A 23,135-nucleotide genomic window follows, 5' to 3' on the forward strand; every position below is an offset into this window, starting at 1 on the left:
AGCTCCATATATGGAGATGTCTGACACTATCTGACATCACCATAATGACAGGGGCACAGCCATCACTATAAAGGACCTGGATGCCCTGGCCAATGCCAGTGTCCTCAGCGACGCTACCAATGCCACACACGTCCACGTGTTGTTGCCTTGCAACTCTACTGCACGTAGCCCCTACCCCCTCTACTGCACGTAGCCCCTACCCCCGCAGAGCACACAGAACGACACAGAGACAACAGGAAACTTTACTACGCAGTACACAGAACGACACAGAGACAACAGGAAACTTTACTACACAGTACCCACAACTTCGCACGCAGCCATGGGACCACGCAAAAAAGCTATGCTGGGCAAACGCACACGCAATGCCACTCGCCAGCGTGTGGCTCGCGCAAATGCAGCCGCAAACGCTCTCTTGCACCTATAATTGACGGCCAAACTCATGGGGCTACACATGTGTGTGTGCGCGGTCTCCACGCACACACATGGCCCAACTAACTCCACATTTTACCCCAAAATTCCTCAATATTCTGCCTCTGAACCGGCTGCTTCCCATACCGTTACTCTACTTCCATGATGTACAATAAATATGAAACGCATTATGCCCCAATACTATGCAAATCTCTTCCCCAGCGCAAAATTCACTTCCGGGTGCTTATTTTGGTCTGACATCAGAGAACCCACATATTTGGGCATAACTGATATAGGCAGCTCCATATATGGAGATGTCTGACACTATCTGACATCACCATAATGACAGGGGCACAGCCATCACGGTCCCATATTTGGGCATAACTGATATAGGCAGCTCCATATATGGAGATGTCTGACACTATCTGACATCACCATAATGACGGGCACAGCCATCACTATAAAGGACCTGGATGCCCTGGCCAATGCCAGTGTCCTCAGCGACGCTACCAATGCCACACACGTCCACGTGTTGTTGCCTTGCAACTCTACTGCACGTAGCCCCTACCCCCTCTACTGCACGTAGCCCCTACCCCCGCAGAGCACACAGAACGACACAGAGACAACAGGAAACTTTACTACGCAGTACACAGAACGACACAGAGACAACAGGAAACTTTACTACACAGTACCCACAACTTCGCACGCAGCCATGGGACCACGCAAAAAAGCTATGCTGGGCAAACGCACACGCAATGCCACTCGCCAGCGTGTGGCTCGCGCAAATGCAGCCGCAAACGCTCTTCAATGTCACAAATACTCTCAACCACAAACTGCATACCACAACATCCCGGCTAATTCCTTTTTGCCCACACACAACTGTCTCCACTTCTCAGCTAACCGCAGTGACAGCAACCGCGCCAGCAGAAGGACAACTCGCTCCTTACAGACGCCCCCCGCCAAAAGTAAGTGCTTTGATTTACCCCATAATCCCTCCAATGCATTCTATCACCCAATCTCTCACATTCCTTTTCCTTACATCTACACAGAATATTACAATTACTATGTTACGCACACATTTCACAACTGCATAATCATGCATGCTGTCCATCTCTCTCTTCGCAGAACGCCGCTATGAGGACCATCAATACACAACACACTCTCATCCATCACAAAGGACAAAACCAAAGGATAAACACTTCAGAAGAGCGTGGACACAGCCACAACAACTCACAGAAATAGTTGCCTTTCCCACACCTGCAATGGATTGTATCTGCACTTCATGCAAGGCCGTCATGTTCCCCTGGGAAACATCAAAACTTTCAAAAGATCCTGTCCCACTCAAAACCTTCAGTGCCTGTTGCCATTACGGAACAATCCAACTACAGCCATTCAAGGACCCCCCTCCTGCACTTCAAGCTCTGTTTGACAGGACCTCTCCAGAATCCCAACAATTCATGGCCAACATCCGACAGTACAATGGCTTAGTGTCTATGGCTTCTAAGAATGTCACCGGTAAAATCATTGCATTCAAAGGACTAGGGCCACGACCGTTCAAGATGAGTGGCCAAATGTACCACCTCACTCCCTCTGCATTCTTTCCTGACACCAATAACCGACCCAAATTCTCACAAATCTTTGTATTTGATCAGGACAATGAAATTAAGAACCGCCTTCATCAGGCTAAGGGAGAGGACCTTATTAAGGAGCCCACTTTAACCCTCATTCAAAATGAGTTAAAGACAGTTAACCCTTTAGTAAAAATCTTTAAAACCGGCGCAGAATTACTCAATGCCAACCCAACTCAGGCACTGAAAATGGTGTTCAAGTCAAAAAGCTCACAGGGGGCAAACAAAAGTCACCTCAACCCTGCTGTCCCTGACGTTGTTGTTTTTGCACCAGGATGCCAGACAGAGCCCAGAGACATTGTTCTGTACAGAACTCCACCACTTGGTTCACGATCTCCAAACTCTCATTTCATTCACCTTTCCTGACTTGCAAACTGGATGTGTCAACAAAGACAACCTTCTCAATGGCACTGTATACACTCCTCTGAATAATGACATTAGAGAAATCAACAACATATGCCTGGCAGACTTCCCTACAGAACAGAGAGTCTACTTTTCAGCCGACACAATTCTGGAGGACGACCACAAGGACTCCATGCCTGTGGAATTCCTCAATTCACTGACACCCTCTGGAATGCCTGATCATAACCTCAAGTTGAAAGTAGGAGCCCCAGTCATGCTGCTGAGAAACCTGCAAGCAGGTCCCGACCGCACTCTCAAGAATGGCACCAGAATGGTGGTACTGCAGATGATGGACAAAATCATTGAGTGTGAGATTGCAGCTGGCACAAACAGGGGTGAAAAATCTTCCTCCCAAGGATACCTCACTATGACAGAGATGAGGAGCTTCCCTTCACCTTCATCAGACGACAGTTCCCTATCCGCTTAGCTTTCTCTGTTACCATCAATAAGGGGCAGGGGCAAGAGAACGAACGAGTTGGCATCTACTTGCCTCAACCTGTGTTCGCTCATGGCCAACTCTACACAGCCTTCTCCAGGGGAAAGAGAGCCAGCGCCGTCAAAGTTTTCATTGTGAACAATGATGAGGGAATTACTGACAACGTTGTTTATCCCGAACTCTTTTATTAATCCAAACATGCTCATTCAAACACTTTGCATGTGCTGCTACTCCCTGATTGCATAGTGACAAATGACCTTCATTCTTCAACATAATTGCCATTGCCTTTGTTTGTATTCTCCCCCCAATGCAACATACTGTACACCTGCTCCTGATTAATGCTTCACTGTTAATGTTATTCTGGATGTCATTTCATTTCACTGCTATTTTGCCTTTCTCACATTTACATGTTGCCACCAACACTGTCCGACATCACACCATGCCAATAAACCATGCTATCTAACAAACAATGCAATCTCATTTCAATCAACAACAACCCGCCTACATTCATACCCAATACTTCTCTTGCCTCAATCACATTACTCAACACTACTACTTCCTTGCACACTACATGTACACACCTACACAGTGCGACGTCGCGCGGACGCTAGATGTGAGGGCCGCGCAGCGGCCCGAACTTCTAGTAGGCATAATAGGCATAATGCTGCTATTATATACAAACAGATCCAACTTCCGACAAATCATTTTTATTGAGTAAACAAGGTATTACAAACTGCATAATTTAATCTACTTTCATTAAACCCGGTGAAGATCATTTCTTTTATGAATGGACATTTGACCAGAGCTGCTGCGGGTAATGGCGCCCTCTATAGGCTGCCCCCTCCTCTGCGCGGTCATATCCTCTCATGTTTACTAACAGGAAACCTGTCTATAGAGCATCGCAGTTGCGCAGAATCCGGGTGCCGGAAGTAAATACTCAATGCATTTTTCCCATTGACTTTTCCAAAAACATTTTTATCAATGAATTTAAGCCTAGAATCAAGCCATCCAGGATTCTGGTGAATCATGACCATAAAACCTTTTTTTCTGTGATTTTTTACATTTTATATTTAATGATATGATATACTATGTTTAATAAATACCCTTTGTTTTGCCGTTTTCAAAAAAGTGTTTTCATAGAATCAAAGGTTTTATGGTCATGATTCACCAGGATCCTGGATAGCTTGATTCTAGGCTTAAATTAATTTATATAAATATTTTCGGAAAAGTCAATGGGAAAAATGCATTGAGTATTTACTTCCGGCAACTGGAAGTGGGCGGGAACTGCGACGCTCTATACAGGTCATACTGGGACCAGTACCACCGCACACTGGATCATAAAGCCTCGTGTGATGAAACGAAAACCCCCCCCCCCCCCAAAAAAAAACAAGGTTCTGTTTAAGACGATCAAAGCAACAATCAAGATTTGTTTTCATCTCTTCATTTTGCTACAGAGTAGCTGATGCAGGGTCACTGATATATTTGATTCACAGTTTTAAGAGTAAACACAACCAGAGCCTTTTTCCTGTAGACACGTTGGACCAGACGCATTATTTTACACTTTGGGCTATTCAAAAATAGCAGATCTACAAGCTCATAGCGCGGCACCGAGTGCCGCGCTATGAACTCGTAGATCTGCTATTTTTGAAAAATCGTGAAAATGTGTGCAAATCTTTGAATATATATATATTTTTAAAGCGAACATTTTTAACTCAAATCTTTGCTTCTGGGGGGTCCCTGGAACAAAATATTTTGATGGGGGTCCGCGGCCAAATACATATACTTTTGGGGGTCCTTGACATGAAAAAGATTGAGCACCACTGATATAGAAACATAGGTTTTTCAGAAAACTGTTGAGATTTAGGAGACATGTAGAATCGGCTTCAGGTCTCAATGGGTTAATCTGAAAAGTAGAAACAGTTTGGACACTAGGTGGCAGTGTTCCTACTGATCATATCTGAGTGGATTTCAGGCATGCTTTCATTCCTAAGCCAATGATTTGATGACCGGCAGCGGTTTCCGGTAGGAGACACAAAGAGACTCCTTTGTGTCTCCTATCGGAACCACTGGTCATCAAATTATTGTCTTAGGAATGCGAAAAGAACAAAAAATATCCAAGAATTCAAGTCTCCATGGTGTGACTAATCGATAGAAAAAAAGCAATCTAAAAATGACAGATACTTTCCCGGCTAAATGGGTTAAGTGGCTTTTTTAAAGGCCATTTTAAGCTATATCAGTTTGAACCTAAGTTTAGCCTGTTAACTAGTTAGTAAACTAAACTTAAAGTTAGTTAAGTTAACAAGTTTGAACTTAGTGTGAGGTGCAACTGGCTCCTGGGGATTCTACAAATGTCTTCTAAATCCTAACAGTTTTTTTTAACCTATGTTGCTGTAATGTCAGTGGTTCTCAAACCTTTGTCATGTCAAGGACCCCCCCCCCCCCCCCGCCCCCCACCCCCATCTCAAAATATGTCGTTCCATGGACCCCCAGAAGCAAAGATTTGAGTTAAAATGAGCAGCAGTTCCGTTAGGAGACACAAAGAAAAGACTCTGCGTGTCTTTTGGGGTCATTTTGGGGTGAACTATCCCTTTAAATGGGTTCATCTCCGCCCACACATCAAACCGGCCAATAGCTGCTCACATACGGCCTGGCAATTATCATAACACAAATGAAAAAAACAGTAAAAGCTGTAAAATGTGTTTTAGACATTTTATTAAGTTCAAAAACTGACAAAAACTCAAAACTTCATCCAAAAAAAAAAAAAAGTTCTTTGATACGTTTATAAAAAAGAAAAGAAAAGATAAATAAAAAGGTTCATCCAATTCCAAGGCCGTGATTGGTTGATTCCATCTGCAGTCGTTCACATGGTATGTACACACAGAGAGAAATATTACTGTAATGAATTATTATATAAAGTTTATAGAATATAATAATGCATTAAAGTAACACTAAATGATACATTCTACACAGTGTGTGTATATAACAGTGTGTATATTGTATGTACAGTGTGTATGTGGCGGGGTCTTCATTCTGCATTGGAACCCGTGTCTAAAAAAAACACAAACAAATATAAATGATTATCAACTTTTTTTAAAAACTTTTTAAATGTCCTTTCTTTTTTTTCTAACTACGTCCATATAGGGAATAGCAGTGGCGGCGGCCATTTTGTGGTGCCACAATTCAAAAGCCCACTCATTTTTCCGATAGAGATTTCCGAAAACATTCGATATTAAATTATAAATTACGAAGTCCATACCCGGTCGACGCATCCATGGGGGGATATACGCACATGACCTGGCAACCCGGGAGGCAGTTCGTCCCATAGCTGGGCAGGCCCGTAACCATGGCGACATTCTTTTGACACAAAAACCTCCGACTACTGCTTAAAACCTATCATGATACCATTACCGTCCCAAATGGCAAATAAATCCTCTCCAATCTAAGATTGGTAAAACATACTGTAGCAATTGTTCCACAGCTTATTTTAATGCAAGAGAACGTAAGCACACATTTATTGTTTATTGTTAATTACTGCCGGTCTTCCCTGTCGACAGATAATTAGATTGTACCCATTACGTAGCCTACTACAAGCTCACAACATGTTGCTATGCAGTGCGTTGTGAGCTTGTAGATCTGCTTTTCTCAAAACATTTTCATACATAATGATAAGGGGTGTAGTGCCCTTCTAAATTTAAGATTTGGGTTTTGGTAAATTGATTTTAGTTTGTTTTCATATTACATTGACACAGCGCTGTCACCGCATCCTGCAACAGACGTGTCCATGCAGAGCCCGTCCATCGATTGGTTGTGAAATCGCCCTGACAACCAACAACAACCAATAAAACCCACAACTGTCCCTTCGGACTATAGGATCTATTCTAAACTACGGGATTCTATGGGATTCTAAAACTTGAGCGTCGAGTCACTCAGGCTTGAGGCTTTGAGCACAACAAAACTGTGTCCTTGTATTTTAGTTGTGAACTAAGTTGAAGTCTTGCTGAGAGCAAAATGAACGGCATTTGAGGTGTCAAACTAGGGTGTTTTTATGATTCTGAATCCATTGCAAACATTTGTTTTGCACCAAAACCACTCCTTGGGCTAAAAACGGCCCAATCTCAATGGGCTTTTTACACAAAAAGTATACCTGGAAAAGGATGGCTATGGCCGTTTTTATCCCAAGGAGTGGTTTTGGTGCAAAACAAATGTTTGCAATGGATTCAGAATCATAAAAACACCCTAGTTTGACCCCTCACATGCTACTTAAAACAGAATTTTTTTTTTTTTTTTTTTTTTTTTTAACCAAGGTTATGGTGGGTACCCCAACTTTAAGGAGCTGTCAAAAATTCTCCTACGGATACTGAATTTCAGTCTTTGTGAGTTGTGTTACTAGACACCTTTACAAACACATTGGTGAAGATTTCTTTTGGTAAGGAATTTATTCCAAGATTGGAAAATATTCTGCTAATATCCCCTGACTATTTGTTTGATGATAAAGTTGGAACATAGTTTTACTGGGGTTACGTTTAGAAATAAGGTTAGGTAGGTTTAGGCATAGTTTACCGAAGTTACGTTTGTGAATACCGCCGGATTTGCCCCGGGGCGACTGTGTTTCGGGGCGAGAGTTTTGGTATTCACCGTGCGACTGCCCTGCAGCACTCCTCCGCTCAGAAACAGCGTGAAGATTTTAAATGAACGTCTCAGACAGACGTTAATATAGATTTCTTTAGCGATATACAAGTAGCTTAGACGATTGTAGTAGCCTTTGCCCAATTGCCCATAAAAATCAACTATATACCTAGCCGTTGCATCATGATCCATGAATTAACAACGAACCTCGCGTCGAGTCATCTCATTCATATCATTTATTCATTAATTGAGCTCATAGGTCTCTCTGGAAGGCATTGTAGTGGTAGATCACTTTAATCTCACTCAGTATTATTGAGATATTGTTGAGAAAAACGACTAATCTTTGTGGATTTCACATAAATAAATATAAAAAACTTTTACCGCAGCTGCGCAGCAATTGCACAATCAGTGAAAATATTAATGACAAAAACATGGGAACATCGGGGGAAATAATGACCGATGTCCGATATTGACAGCCTTTATTGGGCTCACCAATGTATCGGTCGGGCTCTACTAAGTATAGCTGAGGCTAACACGTGGGCCCGCCGGGGTGTCAAGTTACAATCAGCACGTCATGACGCAGCACGGCAGCTGATCTTTATGATAGATCACTGGGGAGGACGGATGCTTTGTAGTTTAGAGATCATTTTGACTAGTAAGTATATATGCTGCGTTTTAGTTCTGACGACTTCGGTCATGTCACTCACACCACGGCCGTCGCCCCCACCCCCCTTATTGTTTGTTTTTTTGCATATCCTACTATCCTACTATCCTACTATAATTCTAGTAACCTCTGTGCGTGCGTTTGTAGTGGTGGTGGTGGTGAAGCTACCCGGTTCTCCCCACTGGCTGGACCAATTGCTCTGATTTTGCACACAGCCATTGACCATTACCATCTGAACTTAACTGTGAAGCCCGTTTTTCAATTTCATCAAATCTCAGCTTCTTATTAGCGTATAGTGTCAAAGAATGTCGTCCCATAGCTGCGGCTGCCCAGCTATGGGACAAACTGCCTCCCGGGTTGCCAGATCATGTGCGCATATCCCCCCACGGCTGCGCTGCGCCGACCGGGTATGGTCTAGTAATAATAATAATAATAATAATGCATTTTATTTATAACGCACTTTACATTTTTTCAAATCTCAAAGTGCTACAGAATTAAAATCAAGGCATAGCGGAAAAAAACAATCAAAGAGAGAGTGATAATAATAATAATGAAAAAACAAGTACAAGAGACATTTCTAGACTAAAAAATGGGTCTAAAACAAACTACAACTAGGGCACTGACAAAAGGACAAAGATCACAGTAAGATTAAAAAAACGTTTTGAGTCCGTTTTTAAAGCTGTCTGTGGACTGGGGCGCTCTCAGGTGTACAGGGAGGGCGTTCCACAGACTTGGGGCTGAGGAGCTGAAAGCCCGGTCGCCCATTGTGCGCAAGTTGGTGTCGGGGGTGAGCAGAAGGTCGGTGTTGGATGAGCGGAGGTTTCCAGAATCTGGTTTTCGATTTAGGAGTTCTTTGCATATCTGCACTGAGCTCATAAACAGCCTCTAAGGAATCCTCACCACGGAAATCTGTCGCCACGACGGAGAACTTTAATCCATGTGGAAACCAAATGGATCCTTAGTAGATATATCTTTACCTCTTAGAGAGTGTAAAATGAAACCAAATGGACCCTTATTAGATATATCTTTACCTCTTAGAGAGTGTAAAATGAAACCAAATGGACCCTTATTAGATATATCTTTACCTCTTAGAGAGTGTAAAATGAAACCAAATGGACCCTTAGTAGATATATCTTTACCTCTTAGAGAGTGTAAAATGAAACCAAATGGACCCTTATTAGATATATCTTTACCTCTTAGAGAGTGTAAAATGAAACCAAATGGACCCTTATTAGATATATCTTTACCTCTTAGAGTGTAAAATGAAACCAAATGGACCCTTATTAGATATATCTTTACCTCTTAGAGAGTGTAAAATGAAACCAAATGGACCCTTAGTAGATATATCTTTACCTCTTAGAGAGTGTAAAATGAAACCAAATGGACCCTTAGTAGATATATCTTTACCTCTTAGAGAGTGTAAAATGAAACCAAATGGACCCTTATTAGATATATCTTTACCTCTTAGAGTGTAAAATGAAACCAAATGGACCCTTATTAGATACATCTTTACCTCTTAGAGAGTGTAAAATGAAACCAAATGGACCCGTAGTTAAATGATTGTTAACACATCGAGTGCCGTAAACGGTCCGGACCGTTTTTGACCCAATTCTATTTTTACACGTGGGGGCGCTAAAACGAAACTTTGGGATCATCCAAGGAGTTTCTGAGAAGGAGAGGCCGGATGTGGCTCCATGTCAAAAATCCTTCCGGTCGGCGTTTCCAATGTTAACTCCTTGACTAAAAGCTTAATATCTCCCATTTCTTTTTAACGTGGTGGAAGTGAGACGTTTTCGATCGGCGATCACTCTGCAATGGAGGATCGCGTTAGAAATATTATTGTTCCGGGTGTTAGTCGGGACCCTCCGCCGTCTCGCACGCACGCTTTGTTTACATGCACTTCCTCGTCGGGAACGTACAATATTTTAATAAACCTCTGGCACCCAATGTGTTAAACATCTGCATTACTTAATTAATGAAACAATTGTTATTTGGATGGTTTGCCTGTTATCTCTCCTATTGGAACCAACATCAATAAAGATTAGTGGAAGATGGAATTGTTTTGTGTCTGAAACGGTGGTTCTGTGGCTCAAATGCCCAATACATAATGTATAATAATAATATATATAATAATAATAAATAATGGACCTTGATATGAAAAGTGTTGAAAAGCACTGATCTATTGCATTCTCTTTGTTTTCATGATTCCACTAAGAGAGAGATTTTGTTTTGCATTATTCGACTACCAGTCGACTATAGGCAACATTTGGCCAATCAGATTCAACTATAGAAAACAGGCCTAAATATAGTATATCAATGTGTTATGGTGATGATTCACCATACTGTAGGTAAAAACACGAATCGGCCTGTTATAGCGCCACCATGAGGCTGATTTGAAAATGTCACGTAAATTAAACACTGTGTTCATGATTTGAGGCCTTTTGTTCAAAACGGAGCACTCCTGCAAACTTTGGAAGCCATTCTTAGCCAATCAGGATGGAATATGAGAAATCTTAAAGAATGACTATAGAGATACTGTGTACCGATGTGCGTGATGCATGGAAAACATCTGTAGGGGTGGTGTCAAAAAATGTGTTTTGCAAAAATCGGCCTCCTGGTGGCGCTATAACAGGCCCATGTGAACAATTTACGGAAGAGGTTCTGCTCTGGCATCCAGGGAGTGTGTGTGTGCACAGTTTAGCTGAGATCAAGCCAACGGTGCCGGAGATTAGCTGTTCACAGACGGACTGACAGGGTCAACAAACTGCGATGACGCAAGTGTTTAAGAGGGTGTGACAGACAGACAGACAGACAGACAGACAGACAGACAGACAGACAGACAGACAGACAGACAGACAGGTCAGACAGACAGACAGACAGACAGACAGAGAGGTCAGACAGACAGACAGACAGACAGACAGACAGGTCTTACTCTTTCCATCACAGGCTACGATCTTGACCTTGTCCACCTTGACGAGGTCAGTGACCTCTCTGAACTCCACATCGTTGAGAACGAACGTCCAAACGTTGTCACAGAATCTGTAGGTGTTGAGAGACCCCTGGTGGAGGTGATGAGAACTACATGTTATTATTATTATTATTATTATATATAGAGACCCCTGGTGGAGGCAATGAGAACTACATGGTATTATTATAGGGCATCGCAGTTCCCGCCCACTTCCTGGTTCCACCGCAAAATATTGAAGGCATTTTCCACATTTCCACAAATATTTATATCAATTAATTTAAGCCTAGAATCAAGCCATCCAGGATCCTGGTGAATCATGACCATTAAACGTTTGATTCTGTGAAAAAACTTTTTTGAAAACGGCAAAACAAAGAGTATTTATTAAATATAGTATATCATATCATTAAATATAAAATAAAAAAAATCACAGAAAAAAAGGTTTTATGGTCATGATTCACCAGGATCCTGGATGGCTTGATTCTAGGCTTAAATTAATTGATATAAATATTTTTGGAAAAGTCAATGGGAAAAATGCATTCAGTATTTTGCAGTGGAACCCGGAAGTGGGCGCAACTGCGATGTCCTATTATTGTTATTATTATTATTATAGAGACCCCTGGTGGAGGCAATGAGAACTACATGTTATTATTATAATATATACCCCTGGTGGAGGCAATGAGAACTACATGTTATTATTATTATTATTATTATTATTTTTTTTTTTGTATATGTACTGAGCGATGACCCGGTCATCAAATGACTGTCTCAGTCATTTGTTGTGAACTACTCCTTTAAGGTTAAATGTAAGCACTAGGGGGGCGTGGCTCTCCAGGGACCCAAACGAATCAACACACTTCTACCACTATGTAAATAAACCTTCTGCTTTCAATACAATAAGCAGGGGTTGACACTAACACCTGGGCAGGTAAATAAAATGGTAGGGCAGGTGAAGTTTGCTATCTGGTTGCCCCACGGGGCAGGTGCACATTTTGTCTCTCCAGCTCTTTATTAAACAGAAAATGCCTTTTCGGGTCAGGATACCAATTTTATCGAATCAGGACAGAGAACTCAGACAGGATAGAGATTAAACAAGTGAAATTGGAAGTGATGACACAAAGAAATGAGAATGCAAAATTGGAACTGGAACACTATAAGTGTAACTAAAAATGAAGCTGATAAATGGGTACTCTCTCCTGAGTACTATCAGAATATAGAGCTTTAATCCATAACAAAACCCTTTTTGTTTTTACCAAAAATAGATCACTTACCCTACCTTTAACCCATAGTCATATGCATAGCTATTTAGATATTTGGCATACATATTTGAGGTATGACATTTTTTATCGTGCAGCCCCATAATTCGCAAGTAGAAAGTAAATAAGTGTTTAATTGAACTGTAATTAAATGTTACCTATCATTGTATAAAGGACGATTTACTTTTCGGGCAAGTGGGTCGCTATTGTCAAAATGAATGTATTACCGAGGCTCTTACACCCAATGCAGATGTTGCCTAATTATGTTCCAATTAAGTATGTTAAATCAATAAACAGTATGATTTGTAAATTGTATGGAAAAACAAGCGCCCTAAGCTTAAATTGGAGGAATTACAGGCACCAGTGATAGAAGGGGGATTAGCTCTTCCCAATGTGATGTATTACCACTGGGCATCACACATTAGATATATAACAGAGTGGATAAGAAATTATCATAATTCAACTCTTCTTGATTTGGAGGCTGTTGGCTGTGGGTCAGCTCTATCTGAGATACCATTTATAAATGAGCTATAGCACTGCCTGGGATAAGGGAAAACGTTATTGAGAGAAACACTCTTAAAACTTGGAATCAGATAGAAAGGCATTTTGGTATTACGAATCTATACTATCTTACACCATTATATTTGCTACTATTGTTATTGTTAGGGTTAGTGAATCTCTTTCTGTCTCTCTCTCTCTCTCTCTCTCTCTCTTCTTTCCCCCGACACGGTCGAGGCAGAAGGCCCCCACCCTAGAACCTAGGGTCTGCCTGACGTTTCTTCCAGTTAAGAGGGAGTTTTTCGTTGCCACTGTCGCAAAATTGCTTGCTCAGGATGGGACTGTGGGGTCTCTGCTCTACATGTAAAGTGTCTTGTTGCTCAGGATGGGACTGTGGGGTCTCTGCTCTACATGTAAAGTGTCTTGAGACAACTTGTTGTGATTTGACACTTTAATAAAATTGAATTGAATTGAATTGAATCAATATTCTGTTCCTGCTCCTGTGTTTTGTAATCCTGATCTCGCTCAATCATGTTCAGACGTTGGGTTCAGAGTCTGGAAAGATGCTGGTATTTCTAAGATAAAAGATCTATTTTTGGGTAATACCTTGAAATCCTTTGCCCAACTTAAGACTGAATTGAATTTGCCCCAAGCACATTTCTTTAGATATTTACAATTTAGGAGTTATATCCAATCTGTACCACAATATAAGAGGGAAATGAGGGTGAATAATTTGGAAAATATATTAATGAAAGCCTCTTCATAGATTTTTATCTATTTATTAATATGAGTGTCGGTAGGTTTTTAAATTAAACAATCTTAAAGTTTTTTTGCACTTTTTTGCACTCTCAACTGCTGTTGTTGTTTTAAGCTGCACTACAATGTTTTTCACCAACTGTTTTACTTGTAATTCATGTGATGTGACAATAAAGTTCTATTCAATTCTATATTCTTTAACGAAGACAGTCATAAGCTACATATACTCTCAACTGTTTATTCATTCCCCTAATTTTAGTAGCAGAGCATTTTGGGAAGATGATTTTAGGTGCCAGCTGGATGATAAAAAGTGGAAAAGAATCGTATTAAGTTCAAAGAAAATCACTTTTTTCAATAATACTTATGAAACACAATGTAAGATCATCCACAGGTTACATGTAACTCCAGCCATACATAGGAAATATGATCCTACGTGTACTGGGCAATGTGTGAAATGTAAAAACAGTATACTGTAGGTACATACAGTCTAACCTGTATGTACCTAACCCTGTACAGTCATCTGATTCACTGTAGGTACATACAGTATACTATAGGTACATACAGTCTAACCTGTATGTACCTAACCCTGTACAGTATACTGTACAGTATACTGTAGGTACATACAGTCTAACCTGTATGTACCTAACCCTGTACAGTCATCTGATTCATACTGTAGGTACATACAGTCTAACCTGTATGTACCTAACCCTGTACAGTATACTGTACAGTATACTGTAGGTACATACAGTCTAACCTGTATGTACCTAACCCTGTACAGTCATCTGATTCATACTGTAGGTACATACAGTCTAACCTGTTTGTACCTAACCCTGTACAGTCATCTGATTCAGTATACTGTAGGTACAAACAGTCTAACCTGTATGTACCTAACCCTGTACAGTCATCTGATTCAGTATACTGTAGGTACAAACAGTCTAACCTGTATGTACCTAACCCTGTACAGTCATCTGATTCATACTGTAGGTACATACAGTCTAACCTGTATGTACCTAACCCTGTACAGTCATCTGTACAGTATACTGTATGTACATACAGTCTAACCTGTATGTACCTAACCCTGTACAGTCATCTGATTCAGGTTCTGCCCCAAAAATTTAGAATTTCTGGTTAATTGTTCAAAGGGAGATAATGAAAGTTTCTGGGATAGAGATACACCTAAACCCAATGAACTGTATACTGGGCTTGGATTCAGATTACTAAAGCGGGTATAGATACATCTTAGGAATAGCCTTGTATGCCGAACGGCTTTCAATTTTACAAAAATGATTAGATGAGGATCGCCCTGATATTAATGTATGGTATGAGAAAATCATGTCCATATTACCAATGGAGAGGTTATCACATGTATTAAGAGGCACTCTTGCTGACTTTGTTAGAGACTGGTCACCAATTGCAAGGGTTTTGAAAGAAGAATGGAAAAGAGTATTTTGTATGGGAGTGACCAATATATGAGAAGTCTCAGTCTCTAGTGTCTCAGTAAACTATAGGATCATAGAATACAGAGACAGTGTAGTGTCTCAGTAAACTATAGGATCATAGAATACAGAGACAGTGTAGTGTCTCAGTAAACTATAGGATCATAGAATACAGAGACAGTGTAGTGTCTCAGTAAACTATAGGATCATAGAATACAGAGACAGTGTAGTGTCTCAGTAAACTATAGGATCATAGAATACAGAGACAGTGTACTATGTGATGTTATATAATATTATATGATAAGTATATTAAACAGTAGAATAGTTATGTTATGTTATATAATATTATATGATAAGTATATTAAACAGTAGAATAGAGCTTCTACTCACCCTGAAGTTGACTCGGTTTCTAACCCGGTTGGCCAGAGCTGTGTTGATGGCTTTATCAAACTGTAATAAAACCTGTAGAGCTAGTTGAGGAGTTATCTGTTGAGTCTGAAACATAATAAATATAATAATAATTATAATAAATATAATAACACCTGTAGAGCTAGTTGAGGAGTTATCTGTTGAGTCTGAAACATAATAAATATAATAATAATTATAATAAATATAATAACACCTGTAGAGCTAGTTGAGGAGTTATCTGTTGAGTCTGAAACATAATAAATATAATAATTATTATAATAAATATAATAACACCTGTAGAGCTAGTTGAGGAGTTATCTGTTGAGTCTGAAACATAATAAATATAATAATAATTATAATAAATATAATAACACCTGTAGAGCTAGTTGAGGAGTTATCTGTTGAGTCTGAAACATAATAAATATAATAATAATTATAATAAATATAATAACACCTGTAGAGCTAGTTGAGGAGTTATCTGTTGAGTCTGAAACATAATAAATATAATAATAATTATAATAAATATAATAACACCTGTAGAGCTAGTTGAGGAGTTATCTGTTGAGTCTGAAACATCATAAATATAATAATAATAATAATAAACATAATAAAAAATAATAATAATAATAATTTTATAGTCTTCAGTGTGAATAGAAATGATTGGTTATTCATAAACAGTCAGGATGTATAAATGTATAATAATAATAATAATAATAATAATAATAATAATAATAGAATCTATGAACCATTCATAGATCAATAAATGTAACACTAGAAAATGTGTGTTCCTGATTAATCCTGTCTTACCTATTTATATTACATATTGTCACATGTCACTTGACCAATGTTACCTCACTTCCAAAAACATAAATGTTTTTTGGAAGTGACACACCTATTTATAGGATTTTATTTCGTCATGCGTCTCGCTAGCCAATCAAAAGCATTGGTGACAACATATTGTCACGTGTCACGTGAAGCTTGACCAATGTTAGCTTGGCTGGGGGGGGAGACACACAGCGTGACGGGAACGAAAACATACTCTACACCTCTGGCGGAGACAACAATAACTCAACAATGAATGAATGTTTATCAATGAATATTTAAATAAATGCATGAATGAATGAAGCTCAACATTCATCAACATTATCCTATAATATCAGATCTACAAGCTCACAACGTGGCACAGTGTGAGCTTGTAGATCTGATGTTAAAAAATAAAAACAGAATATAAAATATTCCTCATTTAGCTGCTGACCAGGGTTGCCAGGTTTTCAGAGAGAAACAAGCAGACAGGCAACAGGGTCTCTCACACAAACACACACACACACACACACACACACACACACACACACACACACACACACACACACACACAGTAAAGTAGGTTTAAAGCCATACCATTCAGCTAACAGTAGCTAACAGTAGCTAAGAGTAGCTAGGTAAACCAGCTAACACTGTTGAGACCGCGAACAGTCTTCTCCCGGGTGGTTGAAGCCAGAAGGCACCAAGCGAGCTGAGACAGAGCGCAAACGTCGAGGCACAGACGGCTGTGTTGTTGACGGACAACGGATGATGAGAAACAAAAATACAACGGATGCACGCTTATGAGAAACAAAAATAAATATTCATTACTACGACTACTTTTGTATTTGACATTTTTTTTATTTCTCTAAATATTATAAACTTTCACATATCGCGTATGAAAAGGCTACTATGGGCTACAGTGAAGTCGGACCGAATGACTGAAACGTTGTTTCTTTTTTTACTCTTGGTGTGGGGATTATGTTATGAAAGAAGAGAAATTGCCACTGCTATAGTCCATGGAAAACCATAAACCTACATCTAAATGAGTTGCCATATTTACATATTAACATTGAAACTTCCATGTACTGTTATGTACTGTCATGTACTGTTCTCATGTCTTACTAAATAAAGTACATCAATCAATCAAACTCCGCAAGATATTCCTTCTACAATTATTTAGTGAGAACATTGCTCCTCCTGCTGCTGAGAGCATCTCAGCACTAACATTACTCCTGCCTGCCCCTGCCGCCAGCCTCGCCCCTCGCCCCCTTCTGGCTTCAACCACCCGGGAGAAAACTGTTCGCGTTGAGACCATGTTGGTGTTACGCTGCAATCGGTGACCCATAGAACTGAGTGACGTTTTGTCGTTCTAAACAATAACAGCTCCGCGGTGGGAAGTACAGGATTCTACGGGTCACCAGTAGCGGTGTAACAACATGCCGCTCTTCTCTGTATTATGTTTGAAGTTGTTTGTTTTTTATCCTAAATAAATAAAGCCCTGCTTCACCACAACAACATCGCACTAAAGCGGTGAAAACATCTACATAATGACGTTTCACAGCATTGTGTGACCGTCTAGCCTGGTGTTACACAGAGATCGGTGACCCGTCGCACTGAGTGATGCTGCGGTAAACATCAACAGCTCCCCGGTGGGAGGTAACAGGATTCTACGGGTCACCAGTGTGTGTGTAGTACCTGGATGAGCTCGTCCAGACTCTCTTGCAGACTGTTTCCTAGAGTGGTGTTTCTGTACAGCTGATAGGCCATCCTCCTGATGACTAATAATACAGCTGATAGGCCTTCCTCCTGATGACTAATAATACAGCTGATAGGCCTTCCTCCTGGAGAAGATATGATGATATTAATAAGAATACAACACGAAGCGACGACCAATCAGCCGTTTGTTGTTCTTCCGGTTCACACAGCGCAGCCGCAGAAGGACTACGGAACAACACGAGGGCCAAAGTGAACCGTTTGAGTCACGTTGCGTTCGGGGTTGCCAGATATCTGTGTTCGGGGTTGCCAGATGCTGTGAGAGAATCAAGGGGCCAGGTATATGAAAACAAGCCTAAAATAACAGAGTCAGTTAAACGTTGTTTTAGATCAGTGGTTCCATTTGGTTCCATTTAAACACTCTCAGAGTCACAGACCTGTAAGGGTCCATTTGGTTCCATTTAAACACTCTCAGAGTCACAGACCTGTAAGGGTCCATTTGGTTCCATTTAAACACTCTCAGAGTCACAGACCTGTAAGGGTCCATATCATTGAAAAGCACATGATTTGTATGAATATGAATCAGTTATTGATTGAACTCAATAGACATTTAAATGATGCTTTATGGAATGACCATTTATATGAAGACTTAGAACAGAGATACATAACAGATCTCAGGCTTATAGATCTGTTCCTTTAGAGAGGTTAAACGTCCAGTATAAAGTCATGTTCATGTCCTATAATATCATATCATGGTTTTCCTGCTGATATAAAGTGTATCTTAGGGGTTAATATTGACATATTTACATATTATGGTAATATGACATTCAGGATGACCTGAGTCACAGCAGCCTTATAGAACCACTGATCTATATATTAATAAACTATTATTAAACATATAATATATATACAGCCTTATAGAACCACTGATCTATATACTAATAAACTATTATTAAACATATAATATATATACAGCCTTATAGAACCACTGATCTATATACTAATAAACTATTATTAAACATATAATATATATATATATATATACAGCCTTATAGAACCACTGATCTATATACTAATAAACTATTATTAAACATATAATATATATACATCCTTATAGAACCACTGATCTATATATTAATAAACTATTATTAAACATATAATATATATACATCCTTATAGAACCACTGATCTATATACTAATAAACTATTATTAAACATATAATATATATACAGCCTTATAGAACCACTGATCTATATACTAATAAACTATTATTAAACATATAATATATATACATCCTTATAGAACCACTGATCTATATACTAATAAACTATTATTAAATATATAATATATATACATCCTTATAGAACCACTGATCTATATACTAATAAACTATTATTAAACATATAATATATATATATACAGCCTTATAGAACCACTGATCTATATACTAATAAACTATTATTAAACATATAATATATATACATCCTTATAGAACCACTGATCTATATACTAATAAACTATTATTAAACATATAATATATATACATCCTTATAGAACCACTGATCTATATACTAATAAACTATTATTAAACATATAATATATATACAGCCTTATAGAACCACTGATCTATATACTAATAAACTATTATTAAACATATAATATATATATATACATCCTTATAGAACCACTGATCTATATACTAATAAACTATTATTAAACATATAATATATATACATCCTTATAGAACCACTGATCTATATACTAATAAACTATTATTAAACATATAATATATATACATCCTTATAGAACCACTGATCTATATATTAATAAACTATTATTAAACATATAATATATATACATCCTTATAGAACCACTGATCTATATATTAATAAACTATTATTAAACATATAATATATATACATCCTTATAGAACCACTGATCTATATACTAATAAACTATTATTAAACATATAATATATATACATCCTTATAGAACCACTGATCTATATACTAATAAACTATTATTAAACATATAATATATATACATCCTTATAGAACCACTGATCTATATATTAATAAACTATTATTAAACATATAATATATATACATCCTTATAGAACCACTGATCTATATACTAATAAACTATTATTAAACATATAATATATATACAGCCTTATAGAACCACTGATCTATATACTAATAAACTATTATTAAACATATAATATATATACAGCCTTATAGAACCACTGATCTATATACTAATAAACTATTATTAAACATATAATATATATACATCCTTATAGAACCACTGATCTATATACTAATAAACTATTATTAAATATATAATATATATACATCCTTATAGAACCACTGATCTATATACTAATAAACTATTATTAAACATATAATATATATACATCCTTATAGAACCACTGATCTATATACTAATAAACTATTATTAAACATATAATATATATATATACATCCTTATAGAACCACTGATCTATATACTAATAAACTATTATTAAACATATAATATATATACATACATCCTTATAGAACCACTGATCTATATATTAATAAACTATTATTAAACATATAATATATATACATCCTTATAGAACCACTGATCTATATACTAATAAACTATTATTAAACATATAATATATATATATACATCCTTATAGAACCACTGATCTATATACTAATAAACTATTATTAAATATATAATATATATACAGCCTTATAGAACCACTGATCTATATATTAATAAACTATTATTAAACATATAATATATATACATCCTTATAGAACCACTGATCTATATACTAATAAACTATTATTAAACATATAATATATATATATACATCCTTATAGAACCACTGATCTATATATTAATAAACTATTATTAAACATATAATATATATACAGCCTTATAGAACCACTGATCTATATATTAATAAACTATTATTAAACATATAATATATATATATACAGCCTTATAGAACCACTGATCTATATACTAATAAACTATTATTAAACATATAATATATATACATCCTTATAGAACCACTGATCTATATATTAATAAACTATTATTAAACATATAATAAATATATATACAGCCTTATAGAACCACTGATCTATATACTAATAAACTATTATTAAACATATAATAAATATATATACAGCCTTATAGAACCACTGATCTATATACTAATAAACTATTATTAAACATATAATATATATACATCCTTATAGAACCACTGATCTATATACTAATAAACTATTATTAAACATATAATATATATACATCCTTATAGAACCACTGATCTATATACTAATAAACTATTATTAAACATATAATATATATACATCCTTATAGAACCACTGATCTATATACTAATAAACTATTATTAAACATATAATATATATACATCCTTATAGAACCACTGATCTATATATTAATAAACTATTATTAAACATATAATATATATATATACAGCCTTATAGAACCACTGATCTATATACTAATAAACTATTATTAAACATATAATATATATACATCCTTATAGAACCACTGATCTATATACTAATAAACTATTATTAAACATATAATATATATACATACATCCTTATAGAACCACTGATCTATATATTAATAAACTATTATTAAACATATAATATATATACATCCTTATAGAACCACTGATCTATATACTAATAAACTATTATTAAACATATAATATATATATATACATCCTTATAGAACCACTGATCTATATACTAATAAACTATTATTAAATATATAATATATATACAGCCTTATAGAACCACTGATCTATATATTAATAAACTATTATTAAACATATAATATATATACATCCTTATAGAACCACTGATCTATATACTAATAAACTATTATTAAACATATAATATATATATATACATCCTTATAGAACCACTGATCTATATATTAATAAACTATTATTAAACATATAATATATATACAGCCTTATAGAACCACTGATCTATATATTAATAAACTATTATTAAACATATAATATATATATATACAGCCTTATAGAACCACTGATCTATATACTAATAAACTATTATTAAACATATAATATATATACATCCTTATAGAACCACTGATCTATATATTAATAAACTATTATTAAACATATAATATATATACATCCTTATAGAACCACTGATCTATATATTAATAAACTATTATTAAACATATAATAAATATATATACAGCCTTATAGAACCACTGATCTATATACTAATAAACTATTATTAAACATATAATATATATACATCCTTATAGAACCACTGATCTATATATTAATAAACTATTATTAAACATATAATATATATACATCCTTATAGAACCACTGATCTATATACTAATAAACTATTATTAAACATATAATAAATATATATACAGCCTTATAGAACCACTGATCTATATACTAATAAACTATTATTAAACATATAATATATATACATCCTTATAGAACCACTGATCTATATACTAATAAACTATTATTAAACATATAATATATATACATCCTTATAGAACCACTGATCTATATACTAATAAACTATTATTAAACATATAATATATATACATCCTTATAGAACCACTGATCTATATACTAATAAACTATTATTAAACATATAATATATATACATCCTTATAGAACCACTGATCTATATATTAATAAACTATTATTAAACATATAATATATATATATACAGCCTTATAGAACCACTGATCTATATACTAATAAACTATTATTAAACATATAATATATATACATCCTTATAGAACCACTGATCTATATACTAATAAACTATTATTAAACATATAATATATATATATACAGCCTTATAGAACCACTGATCTATATACTAATAAACTATTATTAAACATATAATATATATATATACATCCTTATAGAACCACTGATCTATATACTAATAAACTATTATTAAACATATAATATATATACATCCTTATAGAACCACTGATCTATATACTAATAAACTATTATTAAACATATAATATATATACATCCTTATAGAACCACTGATCTATATACTAATAAACTATTATTAAA

At 36.3% G+C, this 23,135-nt stretch overlaps 1 protein-coding gene across 2 annotated transcripts; it reads right to left on the minus strand.

Annotated features, from left to right (window-relative positions):
- Nucleotides 1-5,569: 5,569 nt before the first annotated feature.
- Nucleotides 5,570-18,198, minus strand: LOC311049567 (transcription initiation factor IIA subunit 2). 2 transcript variants are annotated; one of them, XM_084063212.1, is made up of 5 exons: nt 17,983-18,198; nt 15,778-15,810; nt 15,466-15,570; nt 11,097-11,223; nt 5,570-5,922 (listed from the first exon to the last, which is right to left on the minus strand). In XM_084063212.1, exons 1-5 carry the CDS (start codon nt 18,052-18,054, stop codon nt 5,900-5,902), a joined length of 360 nt encoding a protein of 119 aa, XP_083919338.1. In that variant the 5' UTR covers nt 18,055-18,198; the 3' UTR covers nt 5,570-5,899. The 2 variants fall into 2 exon arrangements, with proteins under 2 accessions (XP_083919338.1, XP_083919339.1); XM_084063213.1 differs by lacking the exon at nt 15,778-15,810.
- Between the last annotated feature and the right edge of the window lie 4,937 nt (nt 18,199-23,135).

This window comes from Gymnoscopelus microlampas, assembly GCF_963454915.1.
Source record: "Gymnoscopelus microlampas genome assembly, chromosome: 1".
Lineage (NCBI taxonomy): Eukaryota > Metazoa > Chordata > Actinopteri > Myctophiformes > Myctophidae > Gymnoscopelus > Gymnoscopelus microlampas.